Source organism: Bubalus kerabau, chromosome 4 (assembly GCF_029407905.1).
Source record: "Bubalus kerabau isolate K-KA32 ecotype Philippines breed swamp buffalo chromosome 4, PCC_UOA_SB_1v2, whole genome shotgun sequence".
Taxonomy (NCBI): Eukaryota; Metazoa; Chordata; class Mammalia; order Artiodactyla; family Bovidae; genus Bubalus; species Bubalus kerabau.
In genome coordinates this window covers 66626384-66649089 of record NC_073627.1, presented here as the reverse complement: position 1 = coordinate 66649089, position 22706 = coordinate 66626384, and the positions used below count along the sequence as shown (strand labels likewise).

General features: G+C 52.6%; 1 protein-coding gene across 5 annotated transcripts in view; it reads left to right on the top strand.

The window, feature by feature from the left end:
- SH3RF1 (SH3 domain containing ring finger 1) overlaps window positions 1-22706 on the top strand; it is a 157172-nt gene that overhangs the window by 118484 nt on the left and 15982 nt on the right. For 3 of the 5 annotated variants that reach the window (XM_055577625.1, XM_055577621.1, XM_055577622.1), the window contains exons 5-10: window positions 7207-7509; window positions 8529-8639; window positions 16313-16461; window positions 17423-17593; window positions 19831-20087; window positions 21084-21388. In XM_055577625.1, coding sequence (XP_055433600.1) covers window positions 7207-7509; window positions 8529-8639; window positions 16313-16461; window positions 17423-17593; window positions 19831-20087; window positions 21084-21388 — 1296 coding nt within the window. The remainder of the gene's footprint in view (window positions 1-7206; window positions 7510-8528; window positions 8640-16312; window positions 16462-17422; window positions 17594-19830; window positions 20088-21083; window positions 21389-22706) is intronic. The other 2 variants (XM_055577624.1, XM_055577623.1) reach the window with 2 other exon arrangements.

The following is a 22706-nucleotide window of genomic DNA, read 5'->3' as shown; positions in this document are numbered from 1 at the left end:
GGGTTCCCTGCCTCATGGCTGTGTGAACAAACGTTTCTCTGCAGGTGGGCAGGAGGAGGGAAGTCCCACACCCCCGTGCAGCTTTGGGGCTCTGGCCCTCCTGGTGTGGTCGTCCTGGTGGTGGCTCTCCCCGTGCACCCGCTCACCTGGGCTGGGCCACCCTGTGTGCCTGCTTTCCATTTCAGGTGTCCACTGCCAGGCTCCGCGTCCTGGAAGGGGGCAGCCTCTCGCCTTCCGCAGGCCATTCCCCTGTCTGCACGCCCCTCCCTCCTGCCTTTCCTGCCAGAATTTCCAGGGCTGGCTCCCCAGTCCCTCTGGTCGTCGCCCTCCTGACTGCTGGCTAACTGCGTCCCCTCTGCTGTCCTCTTGCTTTGTTTTCCCAGTGCTGGCGACTCCTGCCGTGATGCTTCCTCCTTCCTTTCCTTGTAAGAGTTACCATCACGACTGCTGCCCCTGTCTCCTGGCTCCTTGGGCTCCAGGGCGGCGGCTGGGGGTCGTCTTCTCACCTGCAATTCTGGGCATCCTCCTGGCCCTGTGTCTTCTCCAAGTTTCCTGCCGCTGCAGAGACCCCAGCTAGCAATACCTGCAGGGCATCCACACTTGGCTTGCAGAGTGTGTGCATGTGTGCTAAGTCACTTCGGTCATGTCTGATTCTTTCTAACCCTATGAGCTGTCGCTTACCAGGCTCCTCTGTCCATGGAATACTCCAGGCAAGAATACTGGAGTGGATTTCCATTTCCTCCTCCAGGGGATCTTCCCGACCTAGGGAATCAAACTTGAGTCTCCTAAGACTGCTGCAGACTGCTTTTGTTTCAATTGTTGTTCAGATGGAAAAATCAGGGTATTTTACAGAAGCTTAAGTGTGTAGCTTGCTGGGCTTGTGACAGTTGCTCGGAGAACGTAGGGGCAGGGGATGTCCCGTCCAGGTCTGACTGCAGTCGTAGGCCTGAGGTCTCGGCCTCTGTGTGCTCTGAAGGGGTGAGAAAAGCCATTTGTACATCGTATATATGTAACACTTTCTAGATCGTCAAGTCCAGCTATGTGTGATGTCTGAAAAGTAGGAGACGCATGTGGAGACAGGACAAGTGACGGTCAAGCTGGGTCTCAGGTCACGGTGAGAGTAGGGCGCGTCTGGGTGTCGCGCCATGGTGGCGATGCGCATTCCCCTGCCCCTGGGTACGCAGGGCGGAGGTCCCCATCCTGGTCCTGAGAAAACGGAAACCTCATTTGAACGTCCCCCAGGACTGCTCAGCTGCGGATACAGAGACCTGAGTCCCCCTGGGCCTTTCGCCTCCAGGCTCGGAGCATTGCTTTCTGGAGAGTACTTTCCTCAGCCTCCTGAATGAAAATCCTTTCAGGCTTTTGATGGTATCAAAAAGACACTCCCCCTGCTTCATCCCTTACATCTCAAAACCAGAAACCTGAAAAAGAACACTCCAGAACCTTCCAGTGTATTTATTTACTGACAGCCAGGCCCACCAGAGGGGAGGACAGTTAACATGCTCTCAGAGCTCAGGGGCTGGGGCTCCCCCTCCTGACTGGACGTGAGACAAGTCCCAGAGTGCCCTTCCCGGTCCTGTGGCACACGGCGCTGGAGTGCTGTGCGCCCAGCCAGCTGTGCCAGCTCCGGACACATCAGAGCCGCTGCGTGGGGCGGGGACCCTTGAGGTCCTTCCTGTCCCACACGTTCCTTGAGTTCAGTGAACCTTAGGAGGTGCCCCTGAGCCCCCCGTGCATCTTGGGGGGCCACTCACGCTGAGCCCGTCTCGGCTGGGATGCGGGGCAGGTGCCCGGAGCACACTGGGTGGCAAAACTCGTACAAAAGAAGAAGTGCCTATCTCAGAAACTTTCATATTGATTACATGCCATAGTGGTGATATCTGGGTTTTATGAAATGAAATGCATTATTAACTTTACCTGCTGCTTTTGATTCTTTAAAAGGGGCTACTGGGAAATTTCACACCACAGCTGCACTACTGCTCTGCTTCTCTGGGTAGCTCTGGTCTAGAGGCCGCCCTCCCCACCTCCGCCCGCCCGTGGTTCTGGGGCCCCAGCGTTTTTATTCTTTCAGCAGATCTGTACAGATGCCTAAATGGAGCTGCTACCTGGGGAAGGCTTTTTCAGACCCATTTAAAGACACCCCTGAGTAACCCTTCCAGTCTGCTGGTTATTCCTCTGCTCTGGGGGAGCCTTGTTTTATGAATAAAGACAAAGTTTGCTTTTGTATTTAGATCATCCAGAAACAAAAGCCTTGTTACGCAAATTGCAGAGAACAATGAAAGACTGATGAACATACAAAATCCCTGTTGCCACTGTGTGAGAGCACCTTGCAGGAGAGGCAGACACTTTCCATTTCTGCTTCACGGGGGCTGAGGCATGAGTCCCCGCCACAAAGCATCTTCCCTGGGGATGGGCACTGGCCTGGCAGTGCAGCAGAGGGGTCTCTGATGAGACCCTCACTTGTGAAGGGGGGTTTTCAGAGATGACAGGAAAGGATGGGGTTATGTAAATTGCTGGGCCACATGGAAGGAAGAATGGTCTGTCCCTGTCTCTGTCTTTACACAAAACAAAGTGTCCACATGGTTAAAACACCCAGAAGGACAAAGGAAGGAACCATAAACACACTGGGAGAAAAGTGATTTTATTTTTAAAAAATAATTGTAGAAAAAGAAGATTTTTAAAGTATGATGTTAGCTTAAGATACCATAATGGAAAAGATGAATAAATTTGCACATCCAAGAAATATTTATGTATGACAAATGTATATCATTACAAGCTGAATTGGAACAACATTTCTAACTCAGTGGATATATGTTGTTGTTCAGTTGCTAAGTTGTGTCTGATTCTTTGCGACCCTGTGGACTGCATGCAGCACACCAGGCTTCCCTGTCCATCACCGTCTCCCAGAGTTTGCTCAGATGCACGTCCATAGAGTCGGTGATGTCATCCAACCATCTCATCCTCTGTTGTCCCCTTCTCCTCTTGCCCTCAATCTTTCCCAGCATCAGAGTCTTTTCCAATGAGTTAGTTCTTCGCATCAGGTGGCCAAAGGATTGGAGCTTCAGTTTTAGCATCAATCCTTTCAGTGAATATTCAGGGTTGATTTCCTTTAGGATTGACTGGTTTGATCTCCTTGCAGTCCAAGGGACTCTCAACAGTCGTCTCCAGCACCACAGTTTGAAAGCATCAGTTCTTTTATATTCAACCTTCTTTATGGTCCAGCCCTCACATCCATACATACCTACTGGAAAAACCATAGCTTTGACTAGATGGACCTTTGTCAACAAAATGATGTCTTTGCTTTTTAATACAACGTCTAAGGCAATGGCACCCCACTCCAGTACTCTTGCCTGGAAAATCCCATGGATGGAGGAGCCTGGTAGGCTGCAGTCCATGGGATCGCTAGAGTCGGACACAACTGAGCAACTTCACTTTGACTTTTCACTTTCCTGCATTGGAGAAGGAAATGGCAACCCACTCCAGTGTTCTTGCCTGGAGAATCCCAGGGACGGGAAGCCTGGTGGGCTGCCGTCTCTGGGGTCGCACAGAGTTGGACACGACTGAGGCGACTTAGCAGCAGCAGCAGCAGCATAAATGTATAAGAAAAATACCAACTCCAGAAAAATGGATAGTGTGGGAATAAGCAATTCCTAGGGAAAGAGAAAAACATACTTAATCTCATTAATAGAGAAAAACAAATTAAAAGAAAATACAAATTGCCTCTTCATCTGATAGAGATTTTTTTTAAATGGTAATGCCTAATACTATAACTGATAGAAATTTTAACAAAACATCAATACACCTGATACTGCTAACAGTATGAGAAACAGGGACTTTTCATTCACTTTTTCGTCAGAGGTGATGAGAATGGACACTTTTTTGAAAGTGCAGCTTGGCGGTGTCATTCAAAAATGCTTTAGGCTGCGCTTTAACCTGCAGCTTCACTTCGGGGAGTTCGCCTTGTGGGTGTGGCTGCTCAGGCAGGATGCGCGACAGGAGATGGGTGGGCAGCGCGCAGCCAGCCTGCCTCTGGTCACAGGAAAGGCCTCTCATGAGACGCTGTGAGCGGAGAGACTGTAGTTTCTTTTGTGTTAAAATTAACCAGGCAGGCGCTTAATTAACAACATCTCCATGGAATGTACATGCAAGAGAGTGTTCCGAACTGTCAAACAGGAGAGGTCTGGGCAACAGGCCCAGGGTGGTCAGCGGAAGAGATGCAGGCAGAAGCTGGCCGAGGCCTGTCACCTCTCACTCCTGATCATCGACACCATTTCCTGTTTAAAATAACCAACACGTGTTACTTACATAATCAATATTTACAGTCTTTACTTGCCTTTTATTGAAAACCCGTCCCGTTGAGGAGCAAACACTCGGTTATGAATTAGACGAGGTTCCTCTATGCAGACCTGCTGTGTCCATGCTCTGATGCTCAGAATCTAGAGACCAAGTCCCCTGTAAAGCTTTATGAAAAACGGTGACTGTCCAGCTTTGGTCTCATTAGATTTTTTTTGTTCTCATTAGATTTTTTTGTTCTCGTTTAGAAAAAGTAAAGTCCTGTCTTTTAAAAAGACAGTATTCTCTTTGAGAAAGAGGCCAACCACACACACACAAAGTATCTTCATATTTCTTAAATTGCCTTGTTATTATGTCAGTATTTTCCCCCATGTTTATTGATGCCTCTCGTAAGACTAATTCTTTCTCTGTTTCAGAGTTTCCCCAAAGGGGATATTATTGGTTTTCAGATCGACCAATCCCATGCGTCCCTGCTGTCCACTCCAGGGTGCTGCGTTGCCCCTCGTGTCCACCCTTGACAGCTGGTCCACACCCAGGGCTGGAGGACAGTGTTCTAGGGCACAGAACAGGTGTCCTGAGGCTGGGGAGTGTGTTCATGAACATGGGTTGTGGCCAGAGAAGGGTGTGCAGAGAAAGCTGCACAGAAGTTCAGACAGACTTCCTCTGGGAGATCGCTGACCCCTGGGGCTGGCTGAGAGGTTTTAGTTCCTAAGATGTCACAGGGCAGCCAGGTCAGTAAAGGCCACATACAGCCTGTGGCCAACTTGAATTCAGATTGCATTCCAACAGTGTGTAAGCACAGCGAAACCCTGTGTGTGTGTGTGTGTGTGTGTGTGTGTACTTGAAGAAACAGAATTCCATGACGTTCCATGGAAAGTCATCGGGTCCTTGCTTTCCTGTCTGATTAGCTCACCGTGGAAGGAGGTGTGCCTGGACCCCTGAGCTCTAGCATTGCAGAGCGGGTCTTCCGTCTCACTGGGTGATGGGTTTGGGGTAAGAAGGATGGAGGAGTTGGTCTGTCTGATGGGATCTCAGACCCTCATCCCCAGCCTGGGCAGGAATAAGAAGCCTCTGCTCCGTGCCCAGGCCTGGGCCACGCCTGCCGTGGAAACAGAGGCTTTGCTTCCTTGGGTACTTGATTCTTTTGGAACCACACCAAAAATGAGGTGGCTAGACCGAAGCAGCAGCATGAATTCTGATGAGATTGGGTGTTTTCAGGGTAGTATGGCAGTAGAGGGCAACATCGTGAATCCTGGGTCTCTTAGCCACATGCCATGATGGTGCTGGAATACGGCTGCACCTTCCTAGCAGCCCAGCCCCCATCCCCAGCACAGTGGCATTGTGATCCATCCCACCCCCCCAGCATTTGGGCATTACCGGGCACTACTCCCCACAAGTCTTGAAAGTTACTACGTGGAAAGAACCCTTGCCTTGAAGGAGGGATGAGCTCATGCTAGAAAAACTGTCAGACCAGGTTCTGACTGAGGCCCCAGGGAGCAAGGGTTTCAGGGCTCGGACACCACGCCTCCCAGGCTGCTGCTGCCAGAGCAAGAGTGAGTCCTTGAACATCACTGACTGGATTCCCGTCCTTCCAGGAGGACATTCTCAACCATAGGTGGGAGACAGCCTTAGCCTGTTAAGATGTGACAGTGCATTTGGAAGGAGGATGGAAAGAGGTGTCTGCAGAGTGCTGGAATGGGACAGTGTCCACTGTCCTCGGGATTTCCAGGTTCCCTCTGAGTAGTTGGGCTTCCCTGGTGGCTCAGATGGTAAAGAATCTGCCTGCAATGCAGGAGACCAGGGTTCAGTCCCTGGTTTGGGAAGCTCCCCTGGAGAAGGGAATGGCAGCCCACTCCAGTATTCTTGCCTGGAAAATCCCATGGACAGAGGAGCCTGGCGGGCTACAGTCCATAGAGTGGCAAAGAGTTGGACATGACTGAGCAGCTTTTGCGTCTGAGGAGTTTACTTGTCATCTGCACGTTGGTTAAGAGATTACACTGCACTCAGTGATTCCCATTACTGCACTGTCTGGGTGCAGCTGGCTGTCATGGAAGCTTTCTGGAAGTATTGTTTCTGCCCTCAGGGAGCCCAGGCTGCCTGTGTTTTTCCTCTCTTGCTGGCGTTCCCAGCCCTCTGGGCAGCTTTGCCCTGGCTTTGCACTCAGGCAGCTTTTCAAACAGGCCAGTTTACCAGTCAACAGGACTTGGGTTTCAGATCGTAGCCTGTAATAATTCAAAATGTAAGCTCAGGAAAGTAATGGGCATGTAACAGAACGATGGTAATCAGGAGTTTCCACTGATGTTTCTGGGAGGCCCCTGCACAGGGCAGGGAGGTGGGAAGTGAATTCCCCTGGAAGTGCGGTCATGCTCACGGCCACGGTCACGGCCCGGAAGCAGCCCGGCTGAGCCAAGACCGTCAGGCTGACCACGCAGCCTGCTTGCTGCTCACCGTTCTCTGTGTTTCCTCTGGAGGCTGAAATAAATCTTTGTTACCATATCTATGGCTGATTCATGTTGAGGTTTGACAGAAAACAACAAAATTCTGTAAAACAATTATCCTTCAATAAGAAATAAACTTAAAAAGACAGCCAATCATGGAAGTCATGTTTATGTATACAACCCAGAACTTGATACAATAAGCTGTCATTAAGTGAAAAAAGCAATTAGATATTCTGAAGATTCTTGAGGGGGGATATGTTCTCAACCTTGTGGTGTTAGGTTGGAATTGCTTGTTCTTGGTTTAGCATGTGTTTGTGATGTAGGAACAGTGCAGTCCCCATATTGAGACAAGATGCTGCACATGGGAAAAGCGTGTACTCGCAGATGCAGACTTTGAAGGACTGACACTCAGCTTTAGACACAGGCGTGTCGAGAGTCCCTGTCGTGTGACCTCATCTCTCTTGTCGCTTTGCAGTTTAACTCGGCAGCCAAGCAGCTGATCGAGTGGGACCAGCCCCCCGGGCCAGGGGTCGCGGCTGGGGAGGGCGCCCTGGCCACCACCCCGAGCAGCACGGCCGCCAAACAGCCAGACGGCAAGAAGAACACCAAGAAGCGGCACTCGTTCACCTCGCTGAGCATGGCCAGCAAGGCATCGCAGGCCTCCCAGCAGCGCCACTCCATGGAGATCAGCCCCCCGGTCCTCATCAGCTCCAGCAACCCCGCGGCTGCGGCGCGCATCGGCGAGCTGGCCGGGCTCTCCTGCAGCGCGCCCTCTCAGGTACGGGCCGCGTGCCGCTTTACGGGGGTGTGAATTCCAGCAGCACAGACTTACCTGTAAAGATCGGCCATGTGCTGGCTTCCCCACCTTGGCAGCACCTTGTCCCGGGGATTTCAATGTTCCTTCAGGTCCCCTGGGAACTCATTCGGAGCCTGTCTTTGTCTTGAGCATCTTCTTCCTAATTGTTGGAACTGAGGAAACTAGGTTTAGGATTAAGTTCTTGTTACAAAAGCCCAGCAGTTTTGGTGTTACACTGTTTGCTGGAGAGCAAGGTTGCAGGCAGTCACCTTCCTTCCGCCTTTAATGGCGGAAGAAGGACGGCCCATCTGGGCAGGAGCCACCCTCCTCCAGATGTCTGCAGTCATGCTGGGGTGCAGCAGGAGGGAAATCGATCCCATAGCCGAACACAGGCACGAAGGGACCTGAATAACTCTGTTTTTTCCTAATGAATTCATCTCAGGTAGTGTTCTGGATAAGATACCTTTGAACACAGGTAGTTTGGTTTGGCATCGTTCCCTGAAGGGTTTTGTAAATAGTTGCCTGCAATCCGCCAGCACATCTGGGCAGCTGCATTTTAATTACGGGTCCCCACGGGAAGGTGCAGGTCCTGAGACGTGATCCTGAAGACGCACCATGTGCCTTAAGCGTGTACGTAGATTCAGTGTGCTGGCGGACAGGTGAGCATCCAGAGAGCCCCCCTGAACTGGATCCTTGGGGAGGTGCCAATGGGCTGGCTTGTCCTGCACCAGACAGGTCAGGCCACAGCCATGTAAGGCAGTGGCCATGGGATCCTACACATGAGATGTCGAGACCACTGTTTATCAAGTGACTCCTTGGCGTCTGAGACACATATGCCCACCACACCTTTGGGCTCAGTAACCTGAACACGACACTGCCTTGCCCCCGTAACAGACACTATAGGCTTTGTGTGTTTCATTGTGACTTGGCTTCCCGAGGTTAGCTGGTCTCGTCTGTTTTGTCAGGTGTCTTCCTTGTATTCACTGCTGTTTCCTTGGCAGGTTCACATAAGTACCACTGGCTTGATTGTGACCCCACCCCCCAGCAGCCCCGTGACCACCGGCCCCTCATTCACGTTCCCGGCGGAGGCCCCTTACCCAGCCACCCTGGCAGTGAGTATAGCCCTCCCCTCCACTCCCCTACCCCTGCCTGCTGGCCTGGCCCCTCCACCCTGCTGACACTTACTGAAGGTGGCGGAGGTCTCTATCTTTCACCTCTGTCTCTGTTAATTTTAGCAAAAAATTACATAGGCTCAGGCCTGCAGCTGGCACTTTATTTTAGCAGTGGAGGTGGGTGGCCTGAGGCGACAGAAGGAGCCCTGTGAAGCTCTTTCAGTGTTCATTAAAGTTCAGCCTGATTCTCTGCAGGCTTATTACCCTTTGCTTCTGTCAGGTTTCTGGTTGGGCTGGTTTATCCAGGGACTGAGGAGGCTGGACTCCCCAGGCCAGGTGGTGCCTTGGTCCCCAGAGCAGGGATTCTTCTTGGCTCTGATCTCAATTCCACTCTGGGTCCCTGGTCTCCTGTTGGTCTGTGTGGCCGGAGTGCCTGGGAGCTCTCAGATGAGTGATTCTGCCCACAACCCCGCAGCCTGCAGACACAATCTGACTTGGGGGGACAGCCTAACGGAGGAACAGAGAAGGAGCAGGGCAGTCCTGGGAGGCTGATGCAAAGAGGAACCCCGAGGGGAGAAAAAGAGACAAGGCACGCGACCCTGGGAAGCAGAAAGCAAGGCTCTAAAGGATTGCGCCTCCTGAGCTTGCAGGTGAACTGTGGGGAATGAGCCTGTCTTGTCCAGGACACAACCCTGTTACATGTTCAGACTCTTTCTTCCAGTGCGAGGGGAATGAGGAGAGAGGAGATCACTGACTCCCCTCCCCCAAGGGGACCCACCCTCCGCCCGCCTCACAGAGTCTCTGCTGGGTGTGTTGCCCGGGGAAGCTGTGGCCAGCAGCGGGGTCAGGCCTGGGGCAGGGAGCCAGCCCAGTTGTGTGTGAATGATGCAGCCAAGAGGTCACTCAGCCTCCTTGGGCCTCTGTGTCCCCTCCTGTAAGATGAAAGGCATCCTGTCTGCCCTGGGGAGGTGGCACCGCCTGGGGCCTGGTGGGGGCACTGGCAGCTGCCCATCACCCTCTGTCAGCGCAGTGGCAGCTGTGACGTGCCCGCCGCTTTGCTCGGAGCCTGGGGTGGCTCATCGTTAGGGCCTCTCTGTTCTCTGCACGGGGTGGCGAGGCTTCCCAGGGGTGGTTTGTGTTCAGGTTGTGGACTTTGTATATGTTGTGAAGGTGGAAGACTGAAGGCCAGACTTGCATCCACCCCAGGCCGGGACCTCACAGCTTGTTGTTGGCTCCATCTACTCGTATTTTCCTCATTTCCTTTTGCCTCATTTTTCTTTTATTTATCATGTCTTGATACATTTTATGAATAGTTGAAAGCTGACTTTGAAATAAAGTGGGCAATAAATAAATGCAGGATTAGTATCTAGCGACTTCCCTTTCACTTTTCACTTTCATGCATTGGAGAAGGAAATGGCAACCCACTCCAGTGTTCTTGCCTGGAGAATCCCAGGGACGGGGGAGCCTGGTGGGCTGCCGTCTATGGGGTCACACAGAGTCGGACACGACTGAAGCGACTTAGCAGCAGTAGATCCTAGTACACTAGAGACTAGTGTAGACCTTTGAAAGCTTTCTGTAGAGTTAAGTAAGCATGTTCCTGTATGTAAATAGAAGTTAGTAAGTTCCAATTAGCATTCAAGCCGTTTTTTGTTAATGTTTCTGGAACAATTACAGCTTCCTTGATACAACAACTGTGTAGGGTGGGAGAAGTTGCCTTGATTCCTCTGGGGAGAAGAGAGAGTCAGGTAACTTTTACGGAAAGGTGGTTTCCCTGAGGTTCCATTGGCCCTGGGTGTTTCACCCAGAATCAAGTTTCCCAGTCTTCCTGCCCTCTCATCCCCAGAGAAGACGCTGTCTGTCCATCCTTCCTTCCTTCCCACCCACCCCAGTGCATTCACACGCTGTTGGAATTTCCATTTCCAAGTGACCTTTTCATGTGGCAAAATTCTAACTTTATTTACTAAGGGAAAATGGCTGATTTTTCTGATTGTAGAAAAATTAATTCGTGGAAAAGATGTAGAGCTGGCTGTGCTTCAGCCCTTGTGGGCTGATTATTTTGCAGTGAGGGAATGGCCAGTTGCTCTTAGCTGGGCGCACGCTAGGGCATCCTGGGCACCGATCACAAGAGAGCATGAACCCACAAAATTAATTTACACTCAGCCACTTCATCTCAGGATCGTATCAGAGAGCCTGAATGTTCAGCATGAGGATTTATTAACATTGTGTCTCTGCCACTTCTGCTTAATGGAAAACTAATTATAAGTAGACCCACGGCCTGTTGTCCCAGGAGACGCCTGGCTCTCAGAGCCCAGAGTCGGCAAGCAGGAGTGCTGGATTCAATGTGTTAGGTTTAAGTGGGAAAATCTCCATAATAGGTGCCCTCTGAATCGCCCGTCAACCTGGCAAGTGTCCTGTGTCAAGTGTGAGGTCTTCCCAGCACCTAGGGTGCAGTCACAGCAAGAACAGGTGGCATGATGGGAAGGCAGCCGCCCTTTCCCTGGTGTGGGTTTTAGGTGCTGAGGCCATGGCTGGACCGGGCAGCGAGCAATGTTTCCAGCACTGTTTCACAAGGTAAAACTGTTTGATCTCTTACGCAGAATGAAACTGTGAGCGTGTTGTCCTAATTGTCTCACATGTGATAGTTAAAATGTTAAATATCTAATACTGGAAACAACACTGGTATTCCATGTAATTCACACATCCACTATATTCACAGCAGGGCGGGTTTTCTTCTGCCTGGTTCTGTGGGGAGGAGAGTGCAGATCTTGCTCCTGTGTCCTCTGCACACCAGCAGTGGAACTTGTGAAACAAGGAAGGGTGACCCCCGGGGCCAGCCAGGAGGTTTTAGTCACAAGATGTCACAAGGTAGCCAGGGCAGCGAAGGCCGCACGCAGCTTGTGGCGAACTTGAAGTCAGGTTGCATTCTAAACGTGTGTAAGCACAACTAAACCGTGTCTGTGTGTGTGCGTACCTCAGAGTAAATAATGTTAGCTTCTCAGAACAGCCAAGAGGTACTTGGCCACTCTCGCCCATGGTGGAGGGTCCAGAGGGTCAGGGCAGGGCCCTGGATGTAGGGGCGGGACCGTCACGCTTGGCATTTGGAGAGGCAGAAGTGGCGCCTTTGGAATTGGCAGGATGTGGACCAACTTCACAGTGACCACAGAGAGGGGCTCGGCATCTCGGGGACCAGGGTCTGCTGATCTGTATGACTGTCCTGAGGGCGGTGGAAGCACAGGAGGTTTTCTCATTGCTGAAGACCACGTTGAGCATCTGCGCATCCTGTGGGCAGAGCTGGGCACCAGCAGCACGGGGACAGCGAGGTGGCGCGTGGCTCCACGGCCGCGTGGATCCTAACCACCAGAGCCTGCCCCCGAGCCTCCACTCCTGGGCGCCAGAGCCATGTTGCTGAGAGCTCCGTGGGCAGCACGTGGCCACGCGCATCGTTTCTGCAAGTCGGGGAGCACACATGCACCCCTCTCCTCGTGAGTCAGAGCTGGGGCCATGTATCCACAGCTGTGAGAGGAGGTCCATTCCCAGAGAGAATTAATTAATCTTCCTAATTACCAGATCCTTAATTACACCTCCCCTTCAGACACCATCTTCCAAGCATCTGTTTCTAGCATTTTAAGTACTTTCATTTTTTTTCTGTTTTTCGTAGCTGTGCCTACCACTGACTGGCTTAATTCTACTGGGTATCCAGATGAGACAAGAGCTCACCTCCCATCTTCTTAACTGTACTGAATCCTGATGCCTGTGCTTTTTTAATCACTAGTATCAGTGCTTCCATTTTTCTACTTCCTACTCATCGTTTAAAAAAGGCAAGATACTCAGTTGCTCACACACTGCTGTGTGCACGGGGTTGACGCTGCAGGAATTAGGGACAGCACTCCCCGAGGGGATGACCAGCCACCGTCCCTCTATTGGCCGAGCAGCTGAGTTCACAGCACAAGCAGAGTGTTTACAGAGGTTGAAAGTGGATTCATTGGAATCGGATGTTTAGGAAGGATGGAATTGGAGGGCGTTTAATGATCTTTGCTCAGAGGACCCAGAAATGCCCAGAGTCTTACACTGGCGGTCACTTTCTACCCCAGAAGAGAGGGGGGGTGCACACATAAAGGGCAGTTGGGAAGAAAATGGACCCTTAATGTAGCCTGGAAGAGAGCGGGGATGTGTCTGTGTAAGGCTGAATCACTGCTGTGGGGAAGAAACTGACACAACATTGTAAATGAACTATCCTCCAATAAAAAAGTTAAATAAATAAAGAGAAGACAGATCGTTTACAGCCAGAACCCCAAGCTCCAAGCAGAGCGCTTTCCTGGTTAGCGGCCCATAGTTAAGACCTCGTGGAGCTCAGCGCCTGGGCATCTCAGCACTTGTTGCTGGAAGGGGAGAGGGCGGGGGGCGCCAGTGGGGGGGGGCGGCACCAGTGAGGTGGGGCCCACAGCACGGCCTTGGATTCTTCCTCACTGTCCCCTGGCTGATGTGGCCTGTTGGGGCTGGTCGCAGGAAGGGGAGGGGGAAGGGGGCACCAGCCAAGAGGGGCCCACAGCACAGCCTTGAACTCTTGCTCACTGTCTCATGGCCTGGCGGTGGCCTGGAGCCAACCACCTGGACAGGATGCTTTTGTTCTTGCAGGGAAATAGGGTGGCCTGCAGGGGCTGAGCGGGGACTGTAGTCTGCACAGAGTTTCTGACACCAGCCCCCGGCTGCCTCCTTGTCCCAAGATGAGTGGGTCAGGAACACAGTCTGGATGTGGTGGACCTGACCGTCCCCCATCGGCTGTCCCCCAAGCCATGATTTTAGGGAGACCACGAGGATCTCCAAACACCAGTGCCAGTAGCAGAGGGTCTGGATCTGCAGAAGCACAAGCAGAACCTCATCTCAGCAACCATGGGGCCACGGCCAGTCCCCTGCGTCGGATCCCGGAAGCCTGGCCACAGCCTCCTGAGCCTCAGCCCTTCCGCAGGACTCAGTGGAAGCAGGAGCTGCAGAAGGCCCCGGCGAGGGGGAGGCTGCGGTTCCCGCGGCACGGCTCACAGCAGGCTCCTCCTGGCATCTTTGTCCCCGGGAGGCTGCGGTCCCCGCGGGACGGCTCACAGCAGGCTCCTCCCGGCACCTTTTTCCCCGGGAGGCTGCGGTTCCCGCGGGACGGCTCACAGCAGGTTCCTCCCAGCACCTTTGTCCCCGGGAGGCTGTGGTCCCCGTGGCACGGCTCACAGCAGGCTCCTCCTGGCACCTTTGTCCCTGGGGTCTTTCAGTGTGGACCATTCACCAGCACCCGTGGGGCCTGCTGGCCAGCCCAGCCCTGGACGTGCCCAGGCCCTGGCATCTGACCAGCCTCACGGGACAGCCACGTCAGGGAATCCAGTTGGGATGTCTGCTCTGTGTGCTTAGCCTCCAACACACGCACACACACACACACACACACACACACGTGTGTGTGTTCTCCCGAAGATTCGCAGCCCAGTGCTGGAGTATGCCAGATGTCAAGTGAGTCTAACTTACGCTTTGTAAAATTCATACACACCAAACATTTCCTTTCTGTACTTGCTAACCATAGGAGATGACCTTTTCTTCAGTTCAGTCACTCAGTCGTGTCCAACTCTGTGACCCCATGCACTGCAGCATGCCAGGCTTCCCTGTCCTTCACCATCTCCCGCAGTTTGCTCAAATTCACGTCCATTGAGTTGATGATGCCATCCGACCATCTCATTGTCTGTCACCTTCTCCTGCCTTCAGTCTTTCCCACTATCAGGGTCTTTTCCAGTGAGTCAGCGCCTCACATCTGGTGGCCAAAGTATTGGAGCTTCAGCGTCAGTCCTTCCAGTGAATATTCAGGGTTGATTCCCTTTAGGATTGTCTGGTTTGAACTCCTTGCAGTCAAAGGGACTCTCAAGAGTCTTCTTCAGCACTACAGCTGGAAAACATCAGTTCTTCTGCACTCAGCTTGCTTTATGGTCTGACTCTCGTGACCTTTTCTTACATTTTGTTGACGTAATGTGGCCTATGTTTTTATCGGGCCTATAATTTCCTTCTCTTTTCCTGCCTTCTTCTGTCTAGAGCCAGTGAGTACAGGCTGTGCTGACATGAAGGTGCAGGTTCCCTCTCTTCCCTTTGCCAGTGGAATTCTCCTCAGAGCCGCGTGGGCCCTTGACTCTGAGTCCTTCCGGGGTGGGTGGCCCGAGTTCCTTTTGTGCACTTGTCACCTGCGCCTCTGCAGCCACACAGCTACGTATGAGGTGGGGCCTGGAGAGACGCAGAGGCGACGGCTCAGTGGTGACCTCAGGCCGCTCCCGTGCTGCTGTGTGCGGTGGCCAGCCGGGCCCAGCTGGGTCACGTGCGATAAGTCTCCTACCGGGGTTAGCTTTGTTTCTCCCACTTTGTCCTGGGCTCAGCAGCTCAGGTGCTCGGCGTTTTCCTGGTTAAGGGTCCTGAGGGCTCCAGGCCCCGTGCGCCCCCCTGCAGTCCCGGCGCAGCCTGCTGTGTGACTGTCCGCCTGGCCTTGCCCGCCCTGGGAGCGCTGTCAGCGCGTCTGTCCTGCCTTGGCCGTGGGACAGACCCATTGTGGGAAAATGGAACATAATGGGCGCAACCGTTGCTGTGTGCATCTAGAAATTTGAGGTTCTTCTCTCCTGCAGTGTTTCTGGAACCGTGTAATTTAACAGGCAGATGAAGTAACTGCTGATGAAGTGTCAGATTTTTTTTCCACACAACAGAAACCCGTTGGTGTTCTCCGTGTTCAGAAACCATGGGGTTTTTCTTCCGTTATTCTGACATGGAGACACCACATGCCCTACCCAAGTTGCAGTCTTCAGCCTCTTTATTTCTCCTTTGATAAAGTTTTACACCAAGTGGTTCAGAGATTTGGGGCAGCTGGGCGAGGTGGGGGTTCAGGCAAGTCTGTGTGTGCCTGTTCGCTCAGTATCCAGACCCTAAAGAATGATCTGGGCTGTGTAGATTAGAAAGTAGCAGGCGCTCCATTGATTCTGAAAAGGCATGGAGTCCTGTGGGCAGAGCCCGTAGAGGGACCGGCAGCTGCTTGCGGTATACTTGTTAAAGATTACCAGCCTTGATAGTCCTGAGCTTAAAAAGCCGGCAGAGCTGACAAGAAAGGGGTAAACAAAAGCAGCAAGCATGGCCCCGCAATTGTGGCTCACTGCTGTTTGTGGTTTTAGAAGCCCAGATGTCCAAGGAGATTTTCTTCCTGGGCGTGACATCCGAGATTTCCTTCTGTGGGCATGGTGTACAGTGCAGCTGGACTGTCTGCTACTTTGTTGACGTTTCGGGTTGCAGAAACAGTCACAAGTTCATCCCCAGCAAGCCCTGTGCGGTCAGAGCTGCCCCTTAGAGGGCATTGGGATCCTGATCCTAGTTTGTGCTTAGAAGTGCCATTAATCTTGAAATTGCATGCAATCTTGTAATTTTTTTTCTTTCCCTCCTCCCAGTTGTGATTACTTACCTGTTTGCTAGAAGGGTTTCTGTGGCTCTAAGGCCTTGAAGGGGAATAGAGAGGAGTCTTTTAAAAGGAGGCTTGGGTATAGTGTGCAGGTGCTACTCTGTAGATTCCACCGATGCCTTTTTTTTTTTAATGGGTTTCTGATTCCTTTTCCCTCCCACTTACTGGAAGAGATGTAAATAAGTCATCTGTTCTTTCTTTTTCTTTCTCTCTCCAGACGCTGAATCCTCCTCTCCCCCCGCCCCCTCTCCAGGCGGCCACCCCCACGGGCACTGCTGGAGCTGCTGCCACCGGGATGGGCCCCAGGCCCGCAGCTGGACCCACTGACCAGACCACACACCCGCGGCCACAGCCCCGCCCCAGCGTGTAAGTGCGGGGGTCCTTTCTGCCCCGGACCGAACCCAAATAGAGAGGCAGAGAACTGGTTTTTCTGAGGGGAGCTGGTGCCAGACTGGTGCCAACTGTGTTTGTGATTAGGAAACTCATGCTCTAAGGCTGAGCCTTCTTGGCCTTCCTCTGCGAGTGCTACCCGGGCTTTGTCCCCACCTTCATCCGCAAGTAAGGGTGCGAGGGGACAGGGAGGGCCCCGCACAGGTCAGACCTAGAGGAGGTGCAGCGGTGCCCGCAATGAGTGTCCAGAGTTGGGTTGCTCCATCCATTCTGCCCATGGCCCAGTGCAGCCTGCGGGTGGAGGCCCCTCTGTGCACACTGACCCAGGAAACACTTGGTGCCGGTTCATGTTGCCGCCGCTCTCCCTGTGTCGGTGGCTGTCACCTGTGCAGACGGGCTGTTGGGCTCTGTCCGTGATCTGGACTTGCTTTGCCTCTGACTTGCAAGTTCAGCGTCTACCCCGAGTGAGCCCACGGACGCAGGAGCTGCCCGTTGCTGGTTCAGTGTGCACGGGGAGGCTGTGTGCCAAGCTTCCCAGAGGGATTTTGGACCACATGTCCTCGACAAGGCTGCTTCCCAGGTCTCAGCAGGGCTATCTGCAGGCCCAGTTTCCCAGTGGGCATCTGATGCCCTGCTGCAGGTGTGCATGCTGGGGGGTGGCATCAATTCCTCCACACCCACGAGTACCGTTTGGTGGGATCATCACCTTTGCACCGGGAGGGCCAGGTGGGCGGTTCTGAGTCACTCGGCTTTGCCTTTTCAGAGTGGATGGCTGCCGTTCAGTGGACAGTGATCGAGGCTGCCCACAGATTAAAGGATTCTACTTTCTGTTTACTTTTGTACAAAACGTTCAAGGCTTCGTGCCAGAGAAGAGTTCTGCGCATCGTGTGGTATGTCTGTTCCTCACCTTGAAATCAGATGTTTTTTCCTCTTCTAGGTATGTTGCCATTTATCCTTACACTCCAAGGAAAGAGGACGAGCTGGAGCTGAGGAAGGGAGAGATGTTTCTCGTGTTCGAGCGCTGCCAGGACGGCTGGTTCAAGGGGACGTCCATGCACACCAGCAAGATTGGGGTTTTTCCTGGCAATTACGTGGCCCCGGTCACGAGGTATGGCTCCGAGCAAGTGGCTTGCTGAGCCCTGAACACAGAAGCTTTGTCCTTTCCCATGATTTCCAGCCTATCCACAGTTCCTTCTCATGTTACAGTTATGTGTTACACAGCCTGCATTTTAGAGGTCTCTGCCTGTATTTGCCAAAGTCCCTTCTAATCCTCAAGATTTTAGCTTACTCTTCACATGTGACATTGTAAGTTTCTCCCAGTACAGGTGCTGGTTTTAAATTATTTGCTTTAAGTTGCATGTGAGAAAACTCTGCTACACTGTTTTCAGTATTTTTCTGCTAGGAAATTAGTGCTGTTTAATATAAACACAAGTAATGTTATTAATCCTCTTGGTTATGTGATGCTTACCTGACACCTGGCACACAGAGTTCTGTGTTCTGCATATTAACACCAGGTCCTCAAACAGCTCCCTGGTGTACGTGCTATTATGATCCCCACTCAACAGGTGAGCAGGTTGAGGTGGAGAGGTTAAACAATTTGAGGTCACCCGGTGAAGCGGTGCTGAAAGCCAGGTGTGTATTCCAATAGCTTGGTGATTATGTCTGAATTCTCAATTACTTTTTAGAATGCAATCAGAACTGAAACTCCTTTAACATGACATGAGTCCCTCACCCTTCTCAGGGGAGGGCAGTTTTGCTCCCCAGGGGATTTTTGCAGTGTCTGGACATGCTTCTGATCATCACGATGGGGGAGCAGGTGCTACTCGCCGCCAGTGTATAGAAACCAGGGATGCATACGCCACCCTGCAGGGCACGGCACAGCCTTCGCAGAAGGGAGCTGTCTGGCCCCAAATGTCACCGAGACTGAGAAACCTGTTCTAGGATAGTCGGAGGCGAGCACTTGGAGTGTGTTGATATGCACTGTTCACTTTATTTAAATCTAGTCCCCATTCCGGGCACTGAGGACGCTTGCTCTGGGATGACCGTGATGACCTATGATGGGGTCAGTGCTGAGAAAACCCCAGGTTTTGGCCACTGGGCTCTTAATAAATGGTCCAACTTAATTGTGTTAAATCATTTCTCAAAGGCCCTGATTTTGAATAAGTGGCTGAATGAACTGACATGCTGTCAGATGTCGGTCTCAGTCCTCAGGCTGGCTGGCAGCCTAATCCACTGAAGATCGCTGTCATGGCAGATGGCAACAGAACACTGGCTCCAGTTAGACTTGCAGATTTCTCATCAGTGTAAACCTTGTCGGTATATGCTAAAATCTACATTCACAGCCCAGAAGATGGTAGCTCTGTCTTCACTGGTGGGATAAAACAAACAAAAACCACAACAACCAAGGGAGATAAACCAAGCAACAACCACATGTCGACTTTCTGAAGAAAACATTTTCCTAAGACTCAAATACGAACTATCAAAAGTCTCTGGAGAGACACTTCCTGATGGAAAATTCTCTGTTATTCCTCATGGTAAATAATGAGGTTTGAGTTAATGAAGCCTTCTGCTTGGTAGAAAGTTCCTATCTGTAGAACTGTTGTTTAAATGAATGTAGACTATTAAAAAGTGTGTTACATGAAGCTACACTGAGCCTAATTTAATGAAATCAGCCGGTAAACGTTTGTTGAGGATGTGGCACTGTAAGCACACATCAGGAAGGGTGGGAAACAACCATTGCCCGCGGCCCTGCCGTCAGGGAACTCATACTGAGTCAGGCGTATTTCACTGGGAATTGACTAAAAAAACTCCACATCATGTTTTGTAATCAAGGGTCATAGAGGAAATCCACCTGAAACAGGAGAGTCCCGAGGTCCTGGGCCTGAGGCCAGGCTGCTCGGGATGACAGGATTGAAACGCAGGTGAGGGGGAGGTAGGGTGGAGGGAGCCAGAGGGACAAGACAAGAGTGTGCGCGCGCACGTGCGTGTACACGGGGCAGGTACAGAGAAGGCGTACGTGAGCCCAGCTGTGACAGCCTAGACACTGCTCTGACAGGCCGGAGAGGAAGCGTGCAGGCCCTGGAGGCCCGGGGGAGAGTTACCTGCAGAGGGGAGCCGAGCCGAGGAGCTGTGTCAGCAGCTGAGTGCTGTGCGATCTTTCTCCCCTCAGAAGAGGCTTCCAGAGCTTTCTCTGCCTCGGGACCGCTGTTCTTTGAGTGTGTTGTTCTTACCTTTGGTCAGATAACTGCATTCTTCAGGGTTACGTCTTGAAGCCCTGCACCATTTTCTTTGGCGTTGGTCGTCCTCTCTCCCTCTTGCTGACGGACTGGGTTTCTGTCTCGGCAGGGCCATGACCAGTGCTTCCCAAGGCAAAGTCCCCATGTTGACGACTGGCCCAGCGAGTCGCGGGGGGGTCCCGGCCAACCCTCCCTCTACAGGCGGGCCTGCCCAGAAGCCCCCGGGGAACGGCGTGGCTGGTGGTCCTGGGGTCCCCACAGCTGTGGTGTCGGCAGCTCACGTCCAGACGAGCCCCCAGGCTAAGGTCCTGCTGCACGTGTCCGGACAGATGACTGTCAACCAGGCCCGGAACGCTGCAAGGACAGGTGGGCGCTGGGCCGAGGCCCCGGGAGAGGGGCCTGAACAGCCTCAGACCTTCTGCACCAGAGGCTGCAAGGATGTGAAGACAGTCTGAGGATGGTGGAACTTTAGGACAGTCTGAGAGGGCAAGGTGGAACTAGGACAGTCTGAGAGAGGAAGGTGGAACTTTAGGACAGTCTGAGAGCAAGGTGGAACTTTAGGACAGTCTGAGAGCAAGGTGGAACTTTAGGACAGTCTGAGAGCAAGGTGGAACTTTAGGACAGTCTGAGAGCAAGGTGGAACTTTAGGACAGTCTGAGAGCAAGGTGGAACTTTAGGACAGTCTGGCAGAGGGAGGTGGGAGAAGACAATGAATAACAGGAAGTGGGCCCAGCACAGCCTCAGCACCATCACTTTACATCGGCTTCATTTGGCTTCGCCTGCCCAGGTTGTGAATCCAAGCCTGGTCTCCAGACCACGGGTCTGAAAGAAATTATTACTAGGCGGGTCCTGAGAATGTCGATAGTACTTGAAAATGTGACTCCTGTGGTCGAGACCAGCGATCTGGGGTCCCACTGCCTTGGAGGCAGACCCCCGTGGACTGCCCTCTGGGTGCTGGGATGAGCTTAGTCACCGCTCTGTTTCAGACACAGTCAGAGTAGCTTTCTTCTTCCTGAAGCATTTAAAACCTCCCAGGGGTCTTGGTTAACAGTGATAGAGAACTGGGGCCAGCCTGCTCTGCCCTGCCGGGTGTGTGGGGGGTGGTGCCTCGGCCAGAGCCGGGGGGCCTCCTGCACCCCTGGGTGTTGTCACCCTGCAGTCGCTCGGCAGACATGGCAGCAGACACTGTGTCATGGGACAGAGTGGGGCGCTGACCTGGGATCAGGGAGGGGATGATGTCCAGGGGCCCCTCGAGGGTCAGAGCATGTACACCACCATGGTTTCTCATCGCCGTGACACGCGCAGGGCTCAGTGAGCAGCGAGGCTCCAGCTCACGCTTTCCTCCTCTCTTCCTTTGTCCAGTCTCGGCGCACAGCCAGGAGCGTCCCACGGCGGCTGTGACACCCATCCAGGTTCAGAGCACCCCGGGGCAGTCCCACCACCCCCTGACGTCACCGCAGCCCCCAGCCCCGCTGGGCCCCCCTGCCCATGCGGCTGCCAGCGGCCTGGGCCGGGTTGGAGGCCCCCTGGCCTGCGCCACAGCCCCAGCGAGCATCCCTGCTGCTTCCCTGGAGCCCGAGCCCAGCGGCCGCCCTGCGACCCTGCTCCCGGGGACACCCACCTCCCCTGACAGCGGCTCGGCAGCCAGGCCAGACAAGGACGGCAAGGTGAGCCCAGGTGGCGGCTGACCCGTTCACAGTGTGGGGAGGTGGGGTTCCATTCAGCTCTGGGGCTTGTTCCCTAGCCGCTCACTCCCCTACCCCCTCGCTGCCCTGAGCTCCTCCCGGTGAGTGAGCTTTGCTTCTGGTTAACTGTTCTGCAGACACGCACTTAGGATATGAAAGAGTTGAAACTGTTGATCCAAAGTGTTGCTTGTGGATTCATTGTTCCTGCACTGTATTTGATTATAATCTGTGTGGATGTGGATAGTTTTTCTCTTGACTTGAGATTTAGGGGGAAATTAATTTCTAATTTGATCTTTTTTTATAAAAAGATCCTTTTGGGCCTGAATTTCAAAGAAATTGTAAGTGGGAAGCTGTGTTTGAAAGACTGACCTATGGTTGGGTTGTAGACAGAGGCGTGTGTGGTGCTTAAACATGCACAGAGAGAGCAGCATGCAGCAGACTCTGGTAGTCATGCTGCAGGCGTGACTTCCACCCTGCTCATGCATGCCCCCCAGACCGCTTGCCAGCTCTGGGAAGCTGTGGGATCACACCTGCTTCCATGGTCATGTACGTCACTCTGTTTAAATGACCAGAGAGCCTGTGAACAGGGCTTTATAAGGAAATAAACTTAACAGCCTACTAAAAAGTTAATATTTAATTGTTGAGTTAACATGAATGCTTTTGCAAAAGATCGGTATCAGTTCAATGTTTATGATTAACTACATTAAACTTGTACTCAGGCTCACGTGGTCAACCCTGCCAGGATCTTCAGAAAGTAAACTTACTTTACAACTTAGATCTGAAGGTTCCAGGACAAGGCGTCAGGGACCATTGTCTCAGAGAATCGGGCTCTGGAGCCCAGGCTTCCGAACGAAGGATTCATAGAATCTGCAGGATGCCTGTGCTAGGGAGAATAACAGCCCCCAAGGAGGTCCATGTCCTGATCCCTGAAATTCGATAATACATTTCCTTACGTTGCAGAAGGGGTCTTACAGATGTGATTCAATTAAAGGTTTAAAGACGAGTGGATTAGCTGAGTGAGCCCAATATAATAAGCAAAGGGATCTCCTTATAAGGGAGGAAGAAGATCAGGGCCAGAGGGAGATGACACCAGAAGCAGAGAGCAGTGACCTGTTTGCTCCGCTCAGTCCCCCTCCTGACAAGTGGCCACTGGCCTCTGCTAGGATGCCCTGTGGTCCCTGTGTCCTGTTGCGGAGCATCAACACTGTCTTCAGGCAGCTCGAACTCCTGGAAAGTTCCGTCAGCACACACCTATCTCCCTGTGACTTCAAACCCTCGCTCTGTGCTTTGAGGGACTGCA